Below are 21,655 nucleotides of genomic sequence, written 5' to 3'. Positions count from 1 at the left end.
TCTCCCATAAATGTAATTAAAAAATCGTTTTCCACTTCTCCGAGATTGTGACTGGAATCAAGTACAGGTACCGATCTTTTTGCTCTTAAAATGGCCGCTGTCCGACGTCCACACTCACGTCACACACTGTTCTCCCTTTTTCTTTAGGAAATTGAGCTTGTTTTCAGTCAGTGAGTTTGAACCTGACTTAAGATGGCCGACAAAAAACGCTCGGGTTTATTTCTACAGTCAGTTGAGCTTCTTTTTTTTGAGTTCTTCACTCATCCAAGATGGCCGCCACAAAACAAACATACGCTTTTCTTAGGACGATGGGGCACCTTTCTTCCTTTCTTCAATGACGTCACATTGCAAGATGAAAGACACACGGGCCTACCTCCTTTTCATAGAAACAGCGCTGTAGACGTTCTGCCACCAATTCTCCGCCTCGTACCGCCACCCGATGTCACAACGAATCAGACACGGTACAATCCAGCTGGAACAGAGCTTTTCGGTAAACAGTGAGTTTTTTTTTTTAGACCTCATGTTATTCTTCGTTCAAATTATCGTTTCTCGATGTTGTCGTTGAGGTTGTTTCCTCTATCCTTGAATCCCTTTCCTCATCCCATCCAAGCGTCGCCAGTATAACAAAGTGGGAGGACACAGGATGTAGTTAGAGTAAGAGGTATTTAATACAACCTCATCCAACAGCCAGTACATCTCAACTGTCTTATACAGAACACAGTGTAACAGAACATAGAGAAGGCATGGTTCAACGCTGAGCATTCCAGCAAGGAAACAAGTGACATCATTACACAGAGTAGTTTGCTGTGGCCTCGCATGTAGATCTGACCAGCAGTGACATTTAATCCAGGGGCATACCACAGGCCCCCGCAGTGCGTGGGGCCCCGCAGTCTAGGGGCCCCCCTCAGCACAATGCAGACTGGCTTGACTATGGGACCCAAATGCCATAAATATTAACTCGCATTAGTCAGTGTCACCGCACGGTTCGCCTGGGAGAGTCTCCGATATTCCTTCTCCTCACGTAATGCCAATAGCCTTCTGGGTCGAGTTTGCACTATTTAAAAACTGCCCCAAAAAATAAATGGATTCACGTATGCATGCATACTGTAAATCTGGCTTATATTGCATTGCAAAATGGCGGGCAGAACTGTTAGGTTAAGTAAGATCAATGGAAGCGTGAGGCGACGTGCAGCAGCTCTTGAACTGTCAGGATAGTGGACAGGGGAAGTCTTCTTTCTTCTACGTTCCATGAGGCGTCAGGCAGGCATCATTCATTATGTGTTTTTTTTCTTTCAATTTCCTGTCAATAGACCTGGGCCCCCAGGAGCTGCTGCCCATGCCTCCTGCTGCGGGAGATTGATTGTGCTCCCTGACCTCAACAGAAAGACACTTCAGGGCGGCCAAGGGCAGCAGGATCATGGTGTAGCACAGAGGAGAGACACCTTTTCCCAAAGTTTTAAGTTGGTTCCAGTGTAAGGTAGGAAACATTTTTCTTTTAATATTAGAGCAGCATTTATTTCAGCTGTTGTGGTTCAGGGTTCCGCATGTTCAGCAGTCAGGCTTCCCTCTCCTGATGGTGTTTTCAATTTGGTTTCACTTTTATTTCTTGCAGTGCAGAGAGGCTCGTGTATTCTGTGTACTTTTGTTTTTAAACTGGTGCCACCTGTGAGTGAGAAGGATTCAGGGAATTGGCCCTTTTAACCGGGACAATATTTTCACAATTAAAAAACACTTTCTGCCGAATCCCTTGTGTCTCTAGGAGTTTTCTGGCAACGATTAAAATCCATGCCAAGATAACTCTCGTGAATAATGTTCCTGCTGGAGCAACATCAGCATTCTATCAGTGGCAGTTTTCACCCATCCTGATGTAGCACAGAGGGTTAATATGTCTGCTGCAAAGTACGTGTAAATGTAGATCACTAAAGTGCATTTTTTGTGAGTAGCTCAGTGGGTTACTGCTTTTGTCGCAGATATTATTTAGTTACTTACAGTTCATAAATTACAATTGTGATATAACACAATTATGTATGAACTGCAGTGAAGAGTTTGTATTCAAACTGCGTGGTAAAGTTAGAACATTGTACCCCGCACCCCCCAAGACTCTCATTATCCTAACTTTGTTAAAAGGTTTAGTTTGGGTAAAAATACATTGTTTGTAGTAAAACCAACCACTATGGTACGTTTTAAATCCAGGCCAACACTGCCTACTAGTATGGATAACATGTGATTCTACAACTTAATCCTCACTATTTAATGTAACATTTCCTTTAGACTGATTACAAACATATGAATTAATGTCTCTCTATAATGTGGGTATGATGTAAAGTGCTCTGACACCCTACACTAGTAATGGTGCTTTGTAGAAGTTTCAAGAACCTCTTTTAGTTTCTCATTCCCCATATGGGTGTAACTTTTGGTATGTATCTGTTTCCATGGATGTCATTGCTTGATTTTACTCGGGAGAAAGTGTCAGTCTTAAGTGTCACACATTGGTTGTTGAATGTCACTCACAAGTACACTGAAACTATGAAAATGTCACACATAAGCAATGTCAAACCTTGGCAGCTATGCGTTTCCTCCTCCGCAATAATACCGTAGTGGATACGGTTGTCTGGAAGTAGCCGCTCACAGGGTCTTTGGGCTGATTTTACAGGGGGTTCTGACCGAGACAGAGGAGTATTTTAATAATTATAATGGCCTGCCCCCCCATGCACCGCAAAGGCTGGCTCTGTGCAAGGGCAGCAGGCCATTATTAAAACAGGCCCTCGGCCTCAGAACCAGAGGCTGGGCTCGCACGGCCGCAGTGCCGCATGTTCACATTTAGTGCGCCGCCTGCACGCCATCACGCCATCACACATTGCTCTACAGGGTGGGGTAGGGTGGGTCATGTGCCCAGAATAAACTGAGTGGTCAGCACCGGTCATCTGCGCCTGCTCCTGTGGACACTACTAAAGCAGCCTGCACGCAACTGTTAGGTCACGTCTCCTTCCATTTCCTCATGTAAAAATCCTTTCTCTAATCATTAAAATGTTTCGATTACACCAGGGCCACATAGTCAGAAATTCAAATTTGGTGCTAATGCACATATTACTGCCTTACAAATAAACATACAAATCGTATACTTTGAAAATTATGACTGAATAGAATTGCATATTTTAAAAAAATGCACTGTCATAAAACACCACAAATTAAAGAAGTTAATGTATATATTTCTTCACAGCATAATAATATAGTGATCGCTTTTTGTTGTATTACACAATATGTATTTTTTAAAAATGCCAAAATATAGAACTACGCTTGTTAATGCTTCATTTGTAATACATTAAATAACAGTGAGTGTGCCAGGACTGATAGTATTTAAGAAAAATGAAACTTCAAAATGACCCCTATGAATAAAACATAAGCGTCTGCTTGACCATTTGCATCATTTAATGATAAATCTCAATCTTTTTGCTTTTTCAAATTTCAGAAAGAATATAAACTGTGCGAAACAAACATTCTATACAATAAATTCTATATACAAATATATACACAATATACAAAACATTTACAATTGAACACATTACACTTATACCACATCCACAACTCTTTCAAACTTCCCATACATACTATACAAATATCCCTAGGAACACCAAAGTCAAAGTAAAACAATTAGATTTCAAAAATGAAACTAATTATGAAACAGTGTTTGTACTAATTATCAATATCAAACGATAGATCCACTAAAGGAATGATGATGCCTTCCTTTTACAGGTGACCTAGGATTTAGGTCGACGCGTTTCGAACCCTCAAGCTGGTGGGGTTCTCATCAGGACCATAGAAGCTCTCTAAAACACAAAACAAACAAAACTCATTTGTGACCACACTACTAAAAAAACTCATCTTAAGTGCCTGACCAGGTGGTCGGGTGCCCTACCTTCAGTCTTCTCAACAGCCAATATAGTGCGTGGTGAAGGTTTCATGGGACCTACAAATAAATGAACCCAGTTCAAACCTTTTGTTCGCCAAAACCAACAAGTGGCCTTACAAACAACGTAAATTAGTCACAATCAGACATCTCAACCTACATTCTTAAGGCACACACACTTACCCCTATAGTGAACACTCAGGAAAGGGGGCTCCTAGCTAACCAGCCGCGTTGTCAGTCCGCCGCGGGTGCTCAATAGTGGCTTTAATTTCAGTTCTTTGTCAAATGCCTGTGAAAAGGGTTCATCGTATTACACGCTGTATTTACAGGCTTTCATGTTGGCAAACATCGCAGCGTTTAAATGGTTAGTTGCGTTATGCGCCTGACGTTTTTTTAGTCGCTGCGAGTGCTTAGTAGTGGCTTAAATTGTTTACCAAATGCCTATGAAACGGATTAAACGCTGTATTTGGAGGCTTCCATGTTGAAAAAACATTGTAGCGTTTCTAATGAGCAAATGCGTTAAGCGCCTGGCGTTTTGGAAACAGATCAAAAAGACCGTACCGGGAGAGTGTGAAAAGGACTGCATGGTTCACGCAGAGCGCACGATGCAGCATGCTCTTACCGAAAATCCAATTTCGTTCTGTCATCAAGACCGCACAGCCATCGGGGCGAGAATTATTGCTCCGTGGAAGAGTCACAGACTGAATGGGCTTGTGAAGCAAGGAGAATTTACTTCCTGGTAGTCACATGTTCAGGGAACCATTTGGCTTTCTGGGACATGTAGTAACTTTCCAATCAGACATTTTCAAGAATTGTGCAGGTTGATGTTGAATTCATGCGAATGTCGAACGCCATTTAAGAACATTTACAACCCCCTCAGATCGGACTCAGTAGAGTAGAGAAAAGATCTTGTGTTTGAAATTTATTTATGGGGTTTTAAAAATTTCAGAGATTTCATTAAGTCCATTAATTGCAGTGTTATATTTCATGATTAGTAGTGCCTCCCGTTGGCTCAGTCTGGCATCCAGATCACTGCCACGTTTGTCCATTTCAATTTTGGATATCACCGTCCACTTGAGGTCAGAATCTTTGGGATTTTTTGACAACCAGTGATTCACCAATGGAGCATTTGCCACTGTTCTTCTAACCCGTGATTTATGTTGGGTAATCCGCTGCCGGATTTCTTGCGTAGTCTTCCCAATATACAGCTTGGGGCATGGGCAAAGTATGCCGTACACCACATTTTTTGTTTTACAATTGGTGAAACTGTCGTGTTTCCAATGAATCCCTTCAAAAGAAAAGACGGTTCCTTCAAGTGTCTGTTCGCAGCATGTGCAGGTTCCACATTTATGATGTCCCACTACTGGCGGAAGGTGGAGCATATTTCTGAGGTTTGCTGGTTGTTCATTTGGTAGAGATGCCCTGACCAAATGATTAACATTCATATTCTTTTTGAAGGCAAACAACGGTAAATCTGAAAAGTCTTCATGTAGATTTTTAAGTAAATGCCAATTGGTAGTAATCATTTTCTTTAGTTGATGCGCATTTGGACAGAAAGTTGTTACACAGACAATTCTAGTTTGTTCAGGTTTTAGTCTCTTCTCCAATAGGGAGTCCCTGGGGACCCACCATGCTCGTTTTGAGGCGTGTTTGACGAGTTTTTTCGGGTAGTCCCTCTCTATAAGTCTTTCAGAGAGTTTTGATGCATGTTTAAAATATTCATTTTTGGAGCAACAATTCCTCCTTATTCTCAAGAATTGCCCAAATGGCAAATTTTGTCGCAAACTCCTCGGGTGGTAGCTTGTGTAATGAAGGCTTTTATTTCTGTCCGTAGTTTTCCGATAGAGCGTAGTTCCTAAGCCTCCCTCCCATGGGTAAACCTTGACATCCAAGAATGTGATTGCTCGATCTGATGCTTCAGCACTGAATTTAATGTCCTGTGATCTTGCATTTAGCCAAACCACGAAATTGTCCAATCGTTCCTGAGGTCCGGTCCAGATGAAGAAGACGTCATCTATATAGCGCATGTATTTTGAAATATTGTCTGAGTATGGATTGTCCCTATAAATAAACTTTTCTTCATAGAGTCCCATGAAGAGAACAGCCAGCTCTGGTGCGAAGGGGCAGCCCATCGCTACTCCCTTTATCTGAAAGAAAAATTCTGAATCAAATGTAAAGAAATTCCTTTGTAGTGAGAATTTGGCCAATTCCAGCAAGAATTCTGTAGGGACTCATCTAGGGCGTGGTCTAGTCTCCAAAAAATACTCCAAAGTTTCCAACGCTTGTTCCTGAGGTATCTGAGTGTAAAGCGAGGTAACATCCATTGTCACCAAAAGTTGTTTGGAACTGTCGAATTGTACTGTCTTCAATTGATTTAAAAAAGCCGTGGTGTCCTTGAGATGGGCTGGTACCTCATTGACAAATGGTTTCAGGAAGAAATCTATATATTTCTCTACTGGTTCTATGAGAGAATCACAACCCGATACTATTGGGCGTCCGGGCGGGTTGCTTTCGTTTTTATGCAATTTGGGAAGGACATAGAACACCGGTGTTCTAGGGTTCTTATTTTGGAGATAGAGAAATTCCTTCGGACCAAGAATGCCAGAATCTAATCCTTTTTGGATGATCGCAAAAAGCTCTGCTTGTAAATCATTTGTAGGATTCTTTCCGATCCTTCGGTAGCAGTTAGTGTCATTAAGTTGACTGAATATCTCTTCTTTATATTTGTTTATGTCCCAGACGACCACTGCTTCTCCCTTATCCGCCTGTTTTATGACCACTGTTTTGTAATTTTTCAATGTCATAAGTGCGTCCTTCTCACTTTTTTGAAGATTGTATTTAATGTATTGTTTTTTCATTTGTAATACAAGCATCATGTCAGTCCTGCATGCAGCTCCGCGTGGCACCTTGCGCACACTGAAAGAAACCCCTATTTACATGTTGAATAAAAAGCAATTTGAACTTTTAACTAACCCTACACACAAAGATTATCCTTTAAGACCTATCAACTGCCTTGGGAAATGTTGGCTGGGAATCCAGGCTTGATGCACAAGTTACTACTTGTGTAACGATATATCTGTAAGAGACATTAGTTAGTATTAGATTCCTTACCTTAGAATATCCCCAGGCGTCAGACTGGATCCGGAAATTTTTGCGTAGCAGTACCCTTGTGCGTCGGTAGGCGTCGTCTGTGGCTCCGCGTCCGTCGTCGGCGTCGTGGGCGCCGTGATGACGTCGTCGGAGTACTTAGACGCCGCCTCCGCGTGCTGACGTCAGTTCTTAGACACAGCTTTTCCGCGCCAGAAACGCAGAGCCATGTTAAAAACCAACACTGGTGCCATTGAAAACTAGGGCCCTGAAAGGGGACAACCCTAACCCTAGATATTGGTTCGCAGAACGGGGAGGATGGGTGGGTCGGTAAGGAATCTAATACTAACTAATGTCTCTTACAGATATATCGTTACACAAGTAGTAACTTGTGCATCTGAAAGAGACACGTTAGTATTAGATTCCTTACCTTAGAATAGATACCCCAGCAATACCAACCCCGGTGGTGGGTCTGCGAACCAATAATCACACCAGAAAGTCCTGGAGGACGGAACGGCCAAAGAAGCCATCCCTCCGGACTTGGCTGTCCAGGCAGTAGTGTCTTGCAAACGTGTGCAGCGATGCCCACGTAGCTGCCTGACAGATGTCTTGTAAGGGCACACCCCTGCCCAGGGCAGTGGTAGTCGCCGTCGCTCGGGTAGAATGAGCCCGCAGTCCAACCGGGGGCTCCTTCCTAGCCAAGGAGTAGCATGCCTGGATACACAGGATGATCCACCGGGAGATGGTCCTCTTGTGCACCGCTTTCCCCTTCTTAGCGCCCACGTAACCAACAAAGAGTTGGTCATCCACCCGGAACTGGCGTGTGCGGTCCAAGTAGAATGAGAGCGCACGTTTTGGGTCCAGACGGTGGAGCCGCTCTTCCTCTTTAGAGGGATGCGGTGGCGGGAAGAAGGTTGGCAAGGTGATAGACTGCCCGATGTGAAAGGCCGTGACAACCTTGGGCAGGAAAGAAGGTTTGGTACGAAGCACCACTTTGTCCGGATGGACAGAAAGGAAAGGTGGAGTACAAGAAAGAGCCTGGAGCTCACTCACTCTCCTGGCAGAGGTGATGGCAACCAGGAAAGCAGTCTTCAAAGTCAGAAGGCGAAGAGGACAGTTGTGAAGTGGCTCAAAGGGAGCGCTCATCAGGAATGTTAAAACCAGGTTCAAGTCCCACTGAGGCATCACAAACGGAACAGGAGGAAACGTGTGAGTGATGCCTTTAAGAAATCTGTTTACAATAGGGGACTTGAACAAAGAAGGCTGATCAGGTAGCCTGAGAAAGGCGGAAAGGGCAGAAAGGTAGCCCTTGATAGTGCCCAGAGCAGAGCCCTGCTGGGCAAGAGAAAGAAGGAAGAGAAGAACCTCAGAAAGAGGGGCAGAAAGAGGATCCACAGCCTTTGCTGTGCACCATGCCACAAATCTGTTCCACCTGCAGGCGTATACCGACTTTGTAGAGGGACGCCTGGCTGCCAGAATGATGTTACAAACTTCAGGAGGCAAGTCAAATGGCCTCAACCGTCGCCGCTCAATCTCCAAGCATGGAGGTGGAGACTGGACAGGTTCGGGTGGAGGACCGTCCCCTGTTGCTGCGACAGAAGGTCCTCCTGAAGAGGCAGACGAACCGGGGGATCGACTGACATACTGAGTAGCTCTGGATACCAGTACCTTCTCGCCCAGTCCGGAGCCACAAGGATGACTTGGGCCCGGTCGCGCTTGATCTTCTTCAGCACTCTGGGCAGAAGTGGTATAGGCGGAAAGGCGTACAACAGACCGCAACTCCACTCGCGACAAAAAGCATCTCCGAGCGAGTGCCGCCTTGGAAATTCCAACGCGCAGAACAGATGACATTGCGTGTTCTCTTCGGTGGCGAATAGATCTAACCAAGGCTCTCCCCATCGCTGAAAGAGGCCTTGCGCCACGTCCGAGTTCAGACGCCATTCGTGATCCATCATGCACCGACGGCTGAGCTCGTCCGCCCTGGCGTTCAGAGAACCCGCCAGGTGTTGAGCCACCAGGGTCACGCCCTGGCGTTCCAGCCATTGCCAAAGGTGAAGAGCCTCTTGACAAAGGATCCACGACCCCACCCCACCTTGTTTGTTGCAGTACCACATGGCGATGGTGTTGTCCGTGAACACCTGCACTACACTCCCCCGGACAGAGGGGAGGAATGCCTTCAGTGCTAGACGAATCGTCCTGAGCTCCAACAGGTTGATGTGGAGCCGGGCCTCCGCCGGAGACCAGAGGCCTCTGATCTCCGCCTCTCCCATGTGGCCTCCCCAGCCCTGGAGGGAAGCGTCCGTCACAACCACGTGCTCCGGTTGGGGAAGGGAGAGGGATCTGCCGCTGACCCAATTGCGGTCCGTGAGCCACCACTGCAGCTGTCTCGCAGTGCCCTCCAAGATCAGGACGTGGTCGGATAGGTTGCCCTTATGCTGGGCCCACTGAAACTTCAGGTCCCACTGCAGAGCCCGCATCCGCCACCTGGCGTGATGCACCAGTAGGATGCAGGAGGCCATCAGCCCCAGAAGCCTCAGCGTCAACCTGACCGAAACCCGGGATAACGGCTGAAAGATGGGAATCAGAGCCTGAATATCCCGGACCCGCTGTTCGGGTGGATAAACCCGAAACCGCGCCGAGTCCAGAACCGCTCCGATGAAGAGGAGCTTCTGAGAGGGGCACAGGTGTGACTTCGGCACATTGATGGAGAACCCCAGCTGGTGCAGGAGGTCCGCCGTCGTCTGGAGGTGGCTGACGACTGTCTGGGGCGAGCCCGCCTTCAACAGCCAGTCGTCGAGGTAGGGGAAGACTGAAACCCCTAACCTGCGCAGATGACCTGCGACCACCGCCATCACCTTCGTAAACACCCGTGGGGCGCTGGTAAGGCCGAAGGGGAGCACGGTAAATTGAAAGTGCTCGTGGCCAACCATGAGCCGCAGGTAGCGCCGGTGGGCAGGCAGGACGGGGATATGAAAGTAAGCGTCCTGCAAGTCCAATGCTACCATCCAGTCTCCTGGGTCCAGGGCAGCCAGAACCTGAGCCAGAGTCAGAATTTTGAACTTCTCCATCCGGAGGAAGCCGTTGACGTACCTTAGGTCCAAGATAGGGCGTAGGCCCCCTTTGCCCTTCTTGGGTACCAGAAAGTAGAGGGAGTAGCAACCACACCCTACTTCTGGCCCAGGAACGCGCTCGATGGCCCCCTTGGCCAAGAGGGCCGTAATTTCCTCCTGCAGAAGTCGCAAGTGATCCCCCGATACACGGTGGTTCTGCGGTGGCATGGCTGGAGGAGTCGCCTCGAAGGGGAGGGAGTAGCCCCTTCGGACGATCTGCAGCACCCACCTGTCCGACGTGACAGTGCGCCAGTGGAGGTGGTGATGGCAAACCCTGCCTCCCACTGGCGTCACATGGGCCTGAAAGCACGGACTAGGAGGGTTTTGAGGCGGATGCTTCGGGGGAAGGTGTGGACTGACCTCGCCGCTGCCCCCGACCGCCTGGACGGCGGTTCCCACGGCCGCCACCGCGTTGGGTATTGCCCTGCGGTGCGTGGCTGGCGGCACGTGTGGGCGCACCCCTTCCGTGGCCACGAAAGGAGTGATAGGCAGCCGATTGCTGGCGTTGGCCCGAGAGGCCTAAGGACTTGGCCGTAGCCCTGGAGTCATTAAAACGCTCAAGCGCATGGTCTGCCTTGTCGCCAAAGAGGCGACGGCCATCGAACGGCATGTCCATGAGCATGCTCTGGACATCTGCCGAGAAGTTGGCGGACCTCAGCCAGGCATGGCGTCTGACCGCCACCATCGTTGCCATCGCTCTACCCAGCGAGTCAGTGGTATCCAGCCCACACCGGATGGAATATTTGGCTGCATCCCGGCCCTCCACAAGGGCTTGGCCGAGTTTGGCCCGTACCTCCAACGGGCACTCTGGCAGCACCTCCGCGACCTTATCCCACACAGAGTGGGTGTAACGTCCCAAGAGGCAGGCGGTGTTGGAAGACCGCAGGCCTAGACTAATGGATGAGAAGATCTTCTTCCCATACTGGTCATACCTCTTGGATTCCCGATCCGGCGGGGCCGACGGGAATGCGGTTTGGGAATTGGAGGCCTGGATGACCAGGCTCTCGGGGGTAGGGTGGGAGGACAGAAAACATGGGTCGCCCGGGGCTGGATGGTGGCGTCTGGCCACGTTCCTATCTACGGGCGAACCCGTAGCGGGCTTGGACCAAGTGCCCAGAAGAACGTCAGTCAAGGCCTCATTAAAGGGCAACAGAGGCTGGGCCGAGCTTTGCTGCGGTTTAAGGACCTCAGTGAGGAGGTTAGTCCTCACGGCCGCGACGGGGAGCTCAAGGCCCAAGGCCTTGGCAGCCCTCATCAGCACCACACTATATGTTGCCCCCTCCTCCGAAGCCACGGTAGGAGGGGAGACAAACCCAGTGTCTGGAGAGGTGTCCAGGCCACTGGCCTCCCCAAGGTCTCCTGTCCAGTCCTCATGAGACTGACACTCCCTGGTCAGAGGGTCCTCAGACCCCTCCCAGTCCTCTCCTTCACCCATCTCCTGAAATTCAGGGTCATCAACCAATGGGGCCTGTTCATAAAAGTGAAATTCACCCAACGGCGACTGGAGCGGCGCCCAACGGGGCCGTCCCGACGGCCGAACAGGAACGGAAGGAGGACCGGGGTCGGCGCTGCCCGAGGACGGCGCCGGAGGCGACACCTGAGGGTCCGACGCCGGGGAGGCCGTCAGATCCACCGGCGATGAACCAGATCCCGAAGGAGGGCCAGCGGCGTCGGGCCCGAATGCGCCGGCGGCGTCGGAACAACTGGACCCCTCGGCGCCGGGCCGAAGGCGCCGGCGGCGTCGGGATAACGGGGACCTGCGGCGCCGGGCCCGAAGGCATCGGCGGCGTCGGGGCCGAAGCACTCGACGGCGTCGGGGCCGGACCCGCCGACCCGCTAGGGCTCCCAGACGGGTCCGCTGGGCCCGGAGGCGCCGCGGAGCCCGTCGGAGGATAGAGTTTCCTCATGGCCATGAGGAAGCGCTCGATCTCCTCCGGCGTCGTGTTGTGCCCAGGGACCGTAGGGTATGGGGCTGAACGCGGCGCCTGCGACTCTGACGGAGCCGCATGGGTGGTGTCACCCGAACCCCCGGCCGCATCGCGCGAGCGTCGGGGGGAGTCCGAGGAGCGATGACGCCGCTTGGACTTTTTGTGCCGCTTACCTGACGACGACTTCGACCCGGAGGAGTGCGGCCTACTCTCGGAGCTGTGGTGGCTCCGGGCCTGCGACCTGTCCCTCGACCTCCCGTGGGACCGGGACCTCTCAAGGCGCGGGGCCGACTGCCGGAGTTCGAGGCGCCTACGGGACCGCTCCTGCCTGGCTTTCGAAGAGAGGGCCCGGCAGTCGGAGCAGGCCTTGTCGTCGTGGTCGACGCCCAAACACGACAAACACACATGGTGAGGATCCGTGACCGTCATCAGCCGGTTGCAATCGTCACAATGCTTGAAGCCGGGCATCCCTATCGGCACCGTTTCGGAGTCGAGAGACTTCGAAATAGCAATCAAAAAGGATCAAAAAGTTAGTCAAAATTGACTAGGGTTACTGCTTTTTCCAGATCTGCGCTAGCTAGCGCGGAAAAAAGAAGAACTGACGTCAGCACGCGGAGGCGGCGTCTAAGTACTCCGACGACGTCATCACGGCGCCCACGACGCCGACGACAGACGCGGAGCCGCAGACGACGCCTACCGACGCGCAAGGATACTGCTACGCAAAAATTTCCGGATCCAGTCTGACGCCTGGGGATATTCTAAGGTAAGGAATCTAATACTAACGTGTCTCTTTCAGATCTAGGTGTCGCCAAAGGCAAAGATAGACAGTGCTATGGAAGTTTCCAGATGTTTATTATGCGCTGTTGTTTGCCTTAGTTTCTGGGTAATCGTCCATTCATCTGAGTGATTTTGGGCGCACTGTGAACAGCATGAAATAGTCAGGTAACCTCATACAGTTCATGCGTGTGCGCCATAACACTGGTCTGTCTCACAGAATGCAGTCTTGTTGGACCATGAGGAGCACCCAAAGTGCTATCCTTGTGGTGGTGGAAAGCTACAGCCTTCACCAGGTGTTAAGCAGCACAAGAGCGGTGGTAGCAGCATACTGTGTTGTGATCAGTAGTAGTGAACAGGTCCTTTTTACCCTGTCACTGCAATGAGGCCTACAGGCTCACTTTTTTAAAAGTTCAGCTGCTGGGTGCTTGACTCAACTTGTCCTACTTCAGCTAGATGTGCAGTGGTGCGCAGGAGCAGTGACTCTGCGCTAGATGTGTGTGTTTCCTGGGAAGGGTAGAGTACAGGGATTTTTATATGCTGCTGCCTGCTGAACGTATTATTTTTTTAACAGTGACTTTGAAATATCTGCAACTTCATGCACAAATCAAATGGGCATTGGTTGACTAAAGTGGTTTGATGTGTGTATGCTGATGCCTGCTGTACTTCTTATTGTTTAAAAAGTCATTGTGAAGTATTTGCACCTTTATACACAAACCAAAGGGGGAATTGTTTGACCAACCTGGCTCCATTTCTGCATACTGCTGGATTTGTTTTTATCACACACTTTGAAAGTGTTTTCACCTTGATGCAAGAAGAAAGGGGGATTGCTTTACAAAACACGATTGAGTTTTGTATATTGCTGGATTGCTGATTCTTTTATTATGCGCTTTGAAAGTATTTGCACTTTTTCCTTTGCTTCACCAGCTACAGTTAGTATAGATTCTGTCATTAGGTACTTGAAAATATGGTTTGTTTTTATCCTACATGATGCGTTATTGATGGTGTTGTTTGCATTTGTCTATAATATGTGCACCTGAAATCATGTAATTAACTCTGTTTACTATACAGAAATGATAAATACAGACACACATCTGCATCAGTGTTCTGAAGTATCCAAGCAGTTTTCATCCTCAGCCTTGTGTGCCTAACTGTTTATGCCCTGCTTCCTAATAAAGCCCTGATGGTAGGTATTGAAATTGCATCCTCAGTTCCTTTTGAAAACTATAGAGTGGCTAATATGATACAAAATCCCTGACAGACGCAAGCGTGTGGCATGCAGAAAATTCACACCAGTTTATTTTCTTGGACCTGGCAGGGTACTGGGTTATATCTTGTGTACTGATCATGTATATTATCAGTCAAGTCGGTTAAATTGCAGATTTGGGGTTGTCTTTCAAACTTTCAAGTTATTTCCCATTAATGTCAATTCTAATTCAGACCCTATGTAGTTCTTTGTTCTGCAGCGATAGGCAGTTCCTCAAACAATAGGATCGCTCTTTGGCATTGATCTGATTCATGTCTCAGTTAAATAATCTGCTCTTGGCAATAATGTTACAAATGGTGTAGCTTATATGTTAAGAGTGTTTCTTACTTTCTTATTCGAACTTTGAGTACGCGAATATAGCGGCATTTCATTTAATGTTGGAGGTTTCAATTCAAAATATATCAGAATTTTTGGTGGTGGGGCAAAGTGGTGGGTCAGGGGCCCCCTCCATGTACTTTACAGGGGGGCCCCCTCAAGTTTCATTACGCCACTGATGTAATCATCATGCTTCTGCTACAATATGCGATACAAAAGCGCGCACTGTTCTTTTTCTTTGGTTAAATAATTGGAGTCACTCTGCTTTGCTGGCCGAAATCTGATCTGGTTGGCATGTGTACACTTGTAAACGGACAGGACAGGCGTGATATGCGTCTCACAAGTGCTCTGATTTTTTCTTTTAGACTGCCACCTGGTGGTGTTATTCTACCCACCCCTCGTAATTGGAATCCATCCAGATCCCCTTCTATTCATCTATGGGGATCCTGGGCATTTATTGCATGCGGTAAGCGCTAAATCATGTCGGCATTACCCAGTTTAGCTCTTTGGATAGGTTGGACACACCGTAAACTTCATTTCTCATTATTTGGCAGGCTGTCAAAAATTGCTTCACCACCCGCAGTCCTGATGAAGACCCGCAGTTGATGCATTATTAGCTGCGTGTCCACCTAGGGTTGAAACATCAACATTGCTGTCACGTTAGTCCATGCAGCTGCCCTGACTCTACTCCAAAGTCATATTGAGTCCTTTGATTCATGCTTAAAAGAATGAACAGTTCAACATACATTTGTTTTTATATTATATGTATAGCACATTTTCCACCAATTACCATAAGTCACTTTTTATGCACGTTATTCACATTATTACCCGATATTGTATTGCCTCATTGACAGTCAGATGAATTGACATGTAAATATCATAATCTTACAATACAATCGTCATTTTTGAAAAAACAATTTTTCCTTCTGTGGTGTGTTTTTTTTACCCTACTTTGGTTCTTGAAAAGTGTAGATGAACCATCTTCGACAAATCCTACATATAGTTTGTAATGTTTGCGATTTATAAGTTTATGATATATTAATTATATTGAGCAAAAGGAATTTCCATTCCCCTGACAGAACCACTCCTATACATATCACATATACCCAGGTTCTTAGGGACACAGGGTTACCCGATTACTACTAATGGTAATGATGCATAACAAAGCAGCACCTGTCTTCTGTCTTGCTTTCAAAGGTTTAAATAAGCATCGGTGAGCGGCCCAATAGCAGTCTGAGTGGAGCTGCCGGTCTCTTGAAAAAAGAAAAATAATAAACTTTATAAAATAAAATAATATTTAATTTTAAAAAGGCATATTTGCCCATAACCCCCTCAATGAAGGTGTCCACTTTTAACGAGAATATGCCCATTGTGCACAATCAAAATGCTATTGTATTCAGTCAGGGGCTTACCTCTATGCTTTATGTTGTGGTGGGCAAAGCAAAGTGTTAATGATAATTAAACAGACCAGTGAGTGAAGAGGGCTGAAAAAAAGCCCCTATATTAATGTATGATATATGCAATATTTTTCTTTAAAGTAATAGTCTGTCAAGGCAGACCTAAAAAGTAATCTCTTGAGATCAAACATGAATGAATACAAGTCATCTAAGCAAAACAATGATAAATAAGCTATGCTTCAGAGGAGTTGCCAACACAAGAAGTGGAAGGAAAGCCACTGAATATTAAGCAAGCAGATAAGATTGACAAGAAAGCTAACCAGTGATAAACCATGGGAACACCGAAAGTCCAGTTAAAGTACTGGTATTGTACACAATAGGTCTTTCGACCACAAACAGCTAAAGCTGTCAGTGGGGGAGACCTCAAAATCATGTCTGCACTTGGTTTCAAGTAAAGGTAACTCAGGTGGTTGTGCAACCACAAAGAAATGTTAGCTATACCTATAAAACTGTAACATATTAGGTACCAAACTGCAAGCAGCATTTCATTTAACTGTTTTAACAAGGCTTTTCATTGAGATCGATGAATGGTGAAGGACCCAAAAGGTGGAAGAAGGGTGGAGTATTTTGCTTGGTGTACAAGTACTTTAGTCACCATAAATATATATTTTTCTAACACAGTGTAATCAGTGATTGGTGCATGGATTATCTAACAAATGATGATGTAAAAATATTGGTTTAAACAGGATCCTAACAATCAGCTAGGACATTATACAGCTATAGGTTGGCAGTGATGTCTGTTGATACTGGGCATTTCCTATTTGTAAAAACACCGGCGGGTCAACCGTAGGTAATTAATAGAAAAATGCCAATGTGTGTAAAGTAGTGGAACGTATGCATGTTGAACTAGACTATGTGTACTTATTATGAAATACTAATGTATGCCATTATTTCTAGTGTGGTGAGCAGCTGGATTGAAAACCGTGCAGTGCAATCAGAAAAAGCCAACTTGATGATACTGTTTGATAAATACTTGCCTGTCTGCTTAGAGAAATTGAAAGTTGGATTCAAACGAATCACCCCAGTATCTGAAATCACAGTAATACAGACGATACTGTGCTTGCTTGAGTGTCTACTGACTCCAAATAGCACCCCTCCAGATTCACCTAAGGAACTCTATGAACTCTACTTCGTATTTGCCAGCCTGTGGGCATTCGGAGGAGCAATGTTCCAAGACCAGGTACAGTAGTGCCTGCATTGATAAGATCACAGTGTTTATTATTGTTTTGTTACTTCTATTATGAAAATATGTCTTACTTTGAAACGGAATGCTTAAACGGTTGTGAATGTGAAAGAAAGCAGTACATTAAAAAGCAAAATGTGAAACATTTATATTAAACACATTTGTGTTTGGCTTCAACTAGATCAAACATAAAAGGTGATGGGAGGAATGCTTGCAATTTGTCTAACCACTGTTAATTGCTCAGGGTAGCATACTAACCCATCGTTCTTTTGCTCACTATGCCACGTCAGTTTGGACCCTGCCATATACAAAAGTCCCCTGCTCCTCATGGTAACAGTCCAGCCCAAACTGCCAGGCCAGGTCCTCACCGAACATAAGCATAAGCAAACTAGCTCTGGTTTTCCCCTGATTGGGGAACATAAGGCAGGTATAGTTTGACTCCACAGGCACAGTGAGCACGGGACCCATGTCTGGACGGACCCTTGCTAGATAGGGCAGAACATCAAACACCCAAAAGGAGGTGGGAGGAATGCTTACAATTTGTCTAACTGCTGACAGTAGCTCAGGGTATCATCCCAACCCAGCGTTCTTTTGCTCACCATGCCACCTCACTTTAGACCCAGCCATATGCAAATAACCGTTGACCCTGCTCCCCATGGAAGCAGTCCAGCCCGAATTGCCAGGACAGGTCCTCACCGAACTGGCGTTCAAGCAGCCTAGGACCGGTTTCGCCCTGATAAGTATATAAATTTTTTAATTCATATTTGATACCTTCGATCGTTACGGAGTACGGATCACATACAAAGCAAACTGTATTATTGTTGTTTCAATAAAGCAGCGATTTAGATGTGAATATTTTTATACATTTTCTTACATATCTACGGTACATATCTGTATCTTCTATTACTGCTTACTGATAATAAAATCGTAGCAGGCTTGTGTCGATACAATGCTATTTGAAATGTACAGGTAATATGTTTGTTATATTGTTTATTGTAATAGTAATACGAAAACAGGGGAATGAAATCATAAAAAACTGTTAACCATTAACATTTCTATCTATATATTTCTTTTTTTAAACAAATTGTATTCATTTTCTCCAATTACAGTACAAGTGAATAGAAAATTCATGTGATCGTTATCTGCATAGCATGATATTACATACATACATGGTGGTAAAATAAATCGCATACAATTACTTCACAACTTAACCGTGTGCCACCTTGGTAATCTCGTCTCATTTGGGACCCAGCTGTACGGCCTAGGTCCTAATATGGCATCTCTTCCTATACAGCTATTACATCAGGTGCACTATTTTCCTGGTTCAGGGTTTAGCAAGTAATACACATTTTTGCAAATTCCCCACCCCCCTCCCCTGCTGACAGGCCGCTCCGACATTTTGGAAACCTAAATCTATAAGGTTATAACTAAAACTTAGCTTGTAAGAAGCTGAAAGTGAGATGTTCCGCTTTTTGCCTATTCACAGCGTTGGAGCAGGGCGCTCCGCTGTATCTCTCCCCTGCTGCCTGCAACTACAGAAACTTTCATTGTCTGCCCAGTAGCTGCTGGCCCTACCTTGTAGTCCCCCCGCCGCCGCTATTCCCAACTAAGCGGCCGCCGAGTGGGGGACTACCTGTTCCAGCAGGCAGAGCGGCAGCGACGCCAGCCACGCGCCAGGAGGCGCCTTAAAACATCGCCATCGCCGGGGGAGCGGGTGTTCCGCTTTTTGCCTATTCACAGCGTTGGAGCAGGGCGCTCTGCTGTATCTCTCCCCTGCTGCCTGCAACTACAGAAACTTTCATTGTCTGCCCAGTAGCTGCTGGCCCTGCCTTGTAGTCCCCCCGCCGCCGCTATTCACAACTAAGCGGCCGCCGAGTGGGGGACTACCTGTTCCAGCAGGCAGAGCGGCAGCGACGCCAGCCACGCGCCAGGAGGCGACTTAAAACATCGCCATCACCCGCGTCGCGGGAGCGTGCGGGAGAAGCTCGGGCCAAGGGCGGGCCCGTTGTTGCCCGTTAGTGACGGGTAAGGACCGAACCGAGCCCCCCCTCTTTGAATTAATTCTAGAAATATCTACCTGAACGGTTGTCAGTCTCATAAATCGAGTAAAATGACTTGTGGAACCAGGAAAAATGCTAAAACTGTTCAAAGTGTAACACAGCTTACTGGTCCGATAGACCAATTCATCTCACGAACAAACGAGGTCATTGACCAGAGTATCACCTTATTGGAGCGGAGAGTCTCCTTAGATCTTATAAATGCCAAACGATCCTCTTTGGGTCTCTTGGCCACCGCAGCATCTCCTATCCACCATGGCCCTACTACTACATCAATATTGACCCTTCCGCCTACGACTGCTGCTGAAATCCACACAGTTCCTTGTTCTGTGGATCTTTCAGCAACTCAATCTATATCTGATTTAATCTCCTTGGAGGATCTAGAGACCACCCCCAACCTAGAGCTTTGCCAAACGCTGGAAACTTCATTAGACAAGCGTCTTCGGGGGATGAGGGAGGGTGCCGTTTCAAAACGGGGAAATGGGAAACAACAATATTGTAACTCTCCCAGACCTGAGGCCCCATCGGAGTTAGAGGGGGCTCATTTATTCCAGCTACCCCAATCCACTTCTACTACTAACACTAACGTACAAACTGCCATTAAACCCCCAGTGAATAACATTAATATGGAGAATGACATTTTTAATACACCAAAAATCTTGCATCCTGAAAGCCTCTGTACAGTTTGCAATACCACTCCATTCCTAATATCAATTATTAGGGAACTTCTTGCTGAGCACCTAAAACCTTTGGAAACTAGTCTGAGGCAGTTAGGAAAGCAGATAGCACAACTATCTATCAATCCATCCACACAGTCTACTGTCGAACACACAAATCAGATGAAGGGGAAAAATATACCCTTAACCAAAGTTCCACAAGTGATCCAATCGGATGCTGGCAGTAAATTATTACCATCAATAAATTCATCTATCATACAATCTAAACATCCTACTCCAATAGCACTTCCCCAGATTACCTCTGCTACAGGTGTGACTTTGACAGGATTTACTCCTGGGCCGTCTCAGGCCCCCCAAAGCACTGTGACTAGTATTAAACAAACCGCAAATATAAAACAGACATTACTACCACCTAAAACGTAGGCAATCAAAGTTCCAGAGACAGTAAAAAGGGGAGCGCGTCCAAGGCGGCCCGTATATCTTCCACCTGAGGCTTCTCCTTATGTAGTTATTCTTACTGGTGTCCCCGAACTTTCAGAAGGTACTAATGAATCCTCCTGGTCCCTTAAGAATAAAGTTACACAGTGGTTAAGTTTAAATAGACCTCTACAGCCACATCATTCTAGCGGAATAACTTCAGTTCGTAGAGTAACTTGGATAGGGGAGGAAAGAAAATCCATGCAGGGCGACTGCGTTATAGTGAACTGTGTAGATCCAACGACAGTTAACTATATCTGCTCCTGGCCATTATTGGAAAAAAGGGGAGGCATTGACGCTTGCCACCTCTCTTTTTTCTACCCCCCAAAGAGTACCCATCAATATTTCCCTACTGACAACTGGCAACAACCCTCTGAAGGGCACTGGAACCAGGTGGCTTACAGCCACAGAACCAGGAACAGAGATTGGCACCCACAGAATTGGCAGCCCCAGTATAGGCCTCTGGAGGGCCCCTTTTCCCTACGGAGAGTTGGCAGGGTTTTCCAACCAGAAATCGTTATGATTGCCTCGAAATGGTGGATTGACCGTTAGCAACTGTCCTAACTATGCCCCAGGTCTCATTAATTCCTGAAGCCCATAATAGTCCCGAATCCTTATCATGTAAGGCTGCAGATAAATTTTTTGTCCAACAACCATGTCCCACTCAAACAATAGCCGAAACTGGTCTTTTGTTAGAACCCTCTCGTGCTTACATAAAAACATCGACAGATGAAAGTACGGAGGCTCTGCTTGAGGCTAATGCTACAAACTTACATCAGATTAGAATTACCGACAGCAAGCAGTTCAATCAACTGATTTCCACCGTTTATACGTCTAATCGATATGTAGTTTCCTCAGCCTCCAATATTCTAACAGCCCAGTTACATGATCCATCACCAAGCACAGACCTGACCATTTCTATACTATACTGGAATGTAGCGGGTCTCCGAACCAAAATATCGCTGCAACCATGGTTGGCTACAATCACTAAACATCAGGTACTTTGCTTTCAGGAAACCTGGTCAATCAATTCTCATCACCTAGCTGGTTATAAAACATTTCATATCCCAGCCACCCAGGGAGCCATGGGCAGACCTAAGGGGGGTCTGGCCGTTTACATCGCCAATACTCTGCCTCCAGTAACCATACAAAATCTTAAAGAAGATCCAAGCTACCAAATACTACGATTAAATTTTAATAAAAACAGCACTTTTATTCTGGTCAATTATTATAATAATTCCGTAATAACGGATTGTATAAAATTGCTTAGCAAAATTACCACTTTTTTAGAATCATTGAAAAATGATCTCCACCCAATTACAGTATATGTGATTTGGGGCGGTGATTTTAATCACCCCACGGCTCATTTGTGAAATCTGTGTGCATGAGTAACAGTTTGTCCCCAAATAAGTCCCC

General features: G+C 46.6%; 1 protein-coding gene and 1 long non-coding RNA gene across 5 annotated transcripts in view; one reads left to right on the top strand and one right to left on the bottom strand.

Moving 5' to 3' along the window:
• The window catches only part of DNAH17 (dynein axonemal heavy chain 17), a 12,633,448-nt gene that overhangs the window by 6,758,649 nt on the left and 5,853,144 nt on the right, over window positions 1-21,655 (top strand). For all 4 annotated transcript variants that reach the window (XM_078653923.1, XM_078653924.1, XM_078653922.1 and 1 more), the window contains one exon: window positions 16,743-17,025. In XM_078653923.1, the coding sequence (XP_078510049.1) occupies window positions 16,743-17,025 (283 nt within the window). The remainder of the gene's footprint in view (window positions 1-16,742; window positions 17,026-21,655) is intronic.
• On the bottom strand, window positions 3,243-4,607 carry LOC144767220 (uncharacterized). The gene is made up of 4 exons (XR_013598103.1): window positions 4,530-4,607; window positions 4,091-4,196; window positions 3,917-3,967; window positions 3,243-3,827 (listed from the first exon to the last, which is right to left on the bottom strand). It is a non-coding gene; the product is annotated as an uncharacterized LOC144767220 (long non-coding RNA).

The sequence above is a fragment of the Lissotriton helveticus genome, chromosome 7, assembly GCF_964261635.1.
Source record: "Lissotriton helveticus chromosome 7, aLisHel1.1, whole genome shotgun sequence".
Classification (NCBI taxonomy): domain Eukaryota; kingdom Metazoa; phylum Chordata; class Amphibia; order Caudata; family Salamandridae; genus Lissotriton; species Lissotriton helveticus.
The sequence above is the reverse complement of the archived record's forward strand: the minus strand, read 5'-3'. Positions and strand labels throughout refer to the sequence as shown.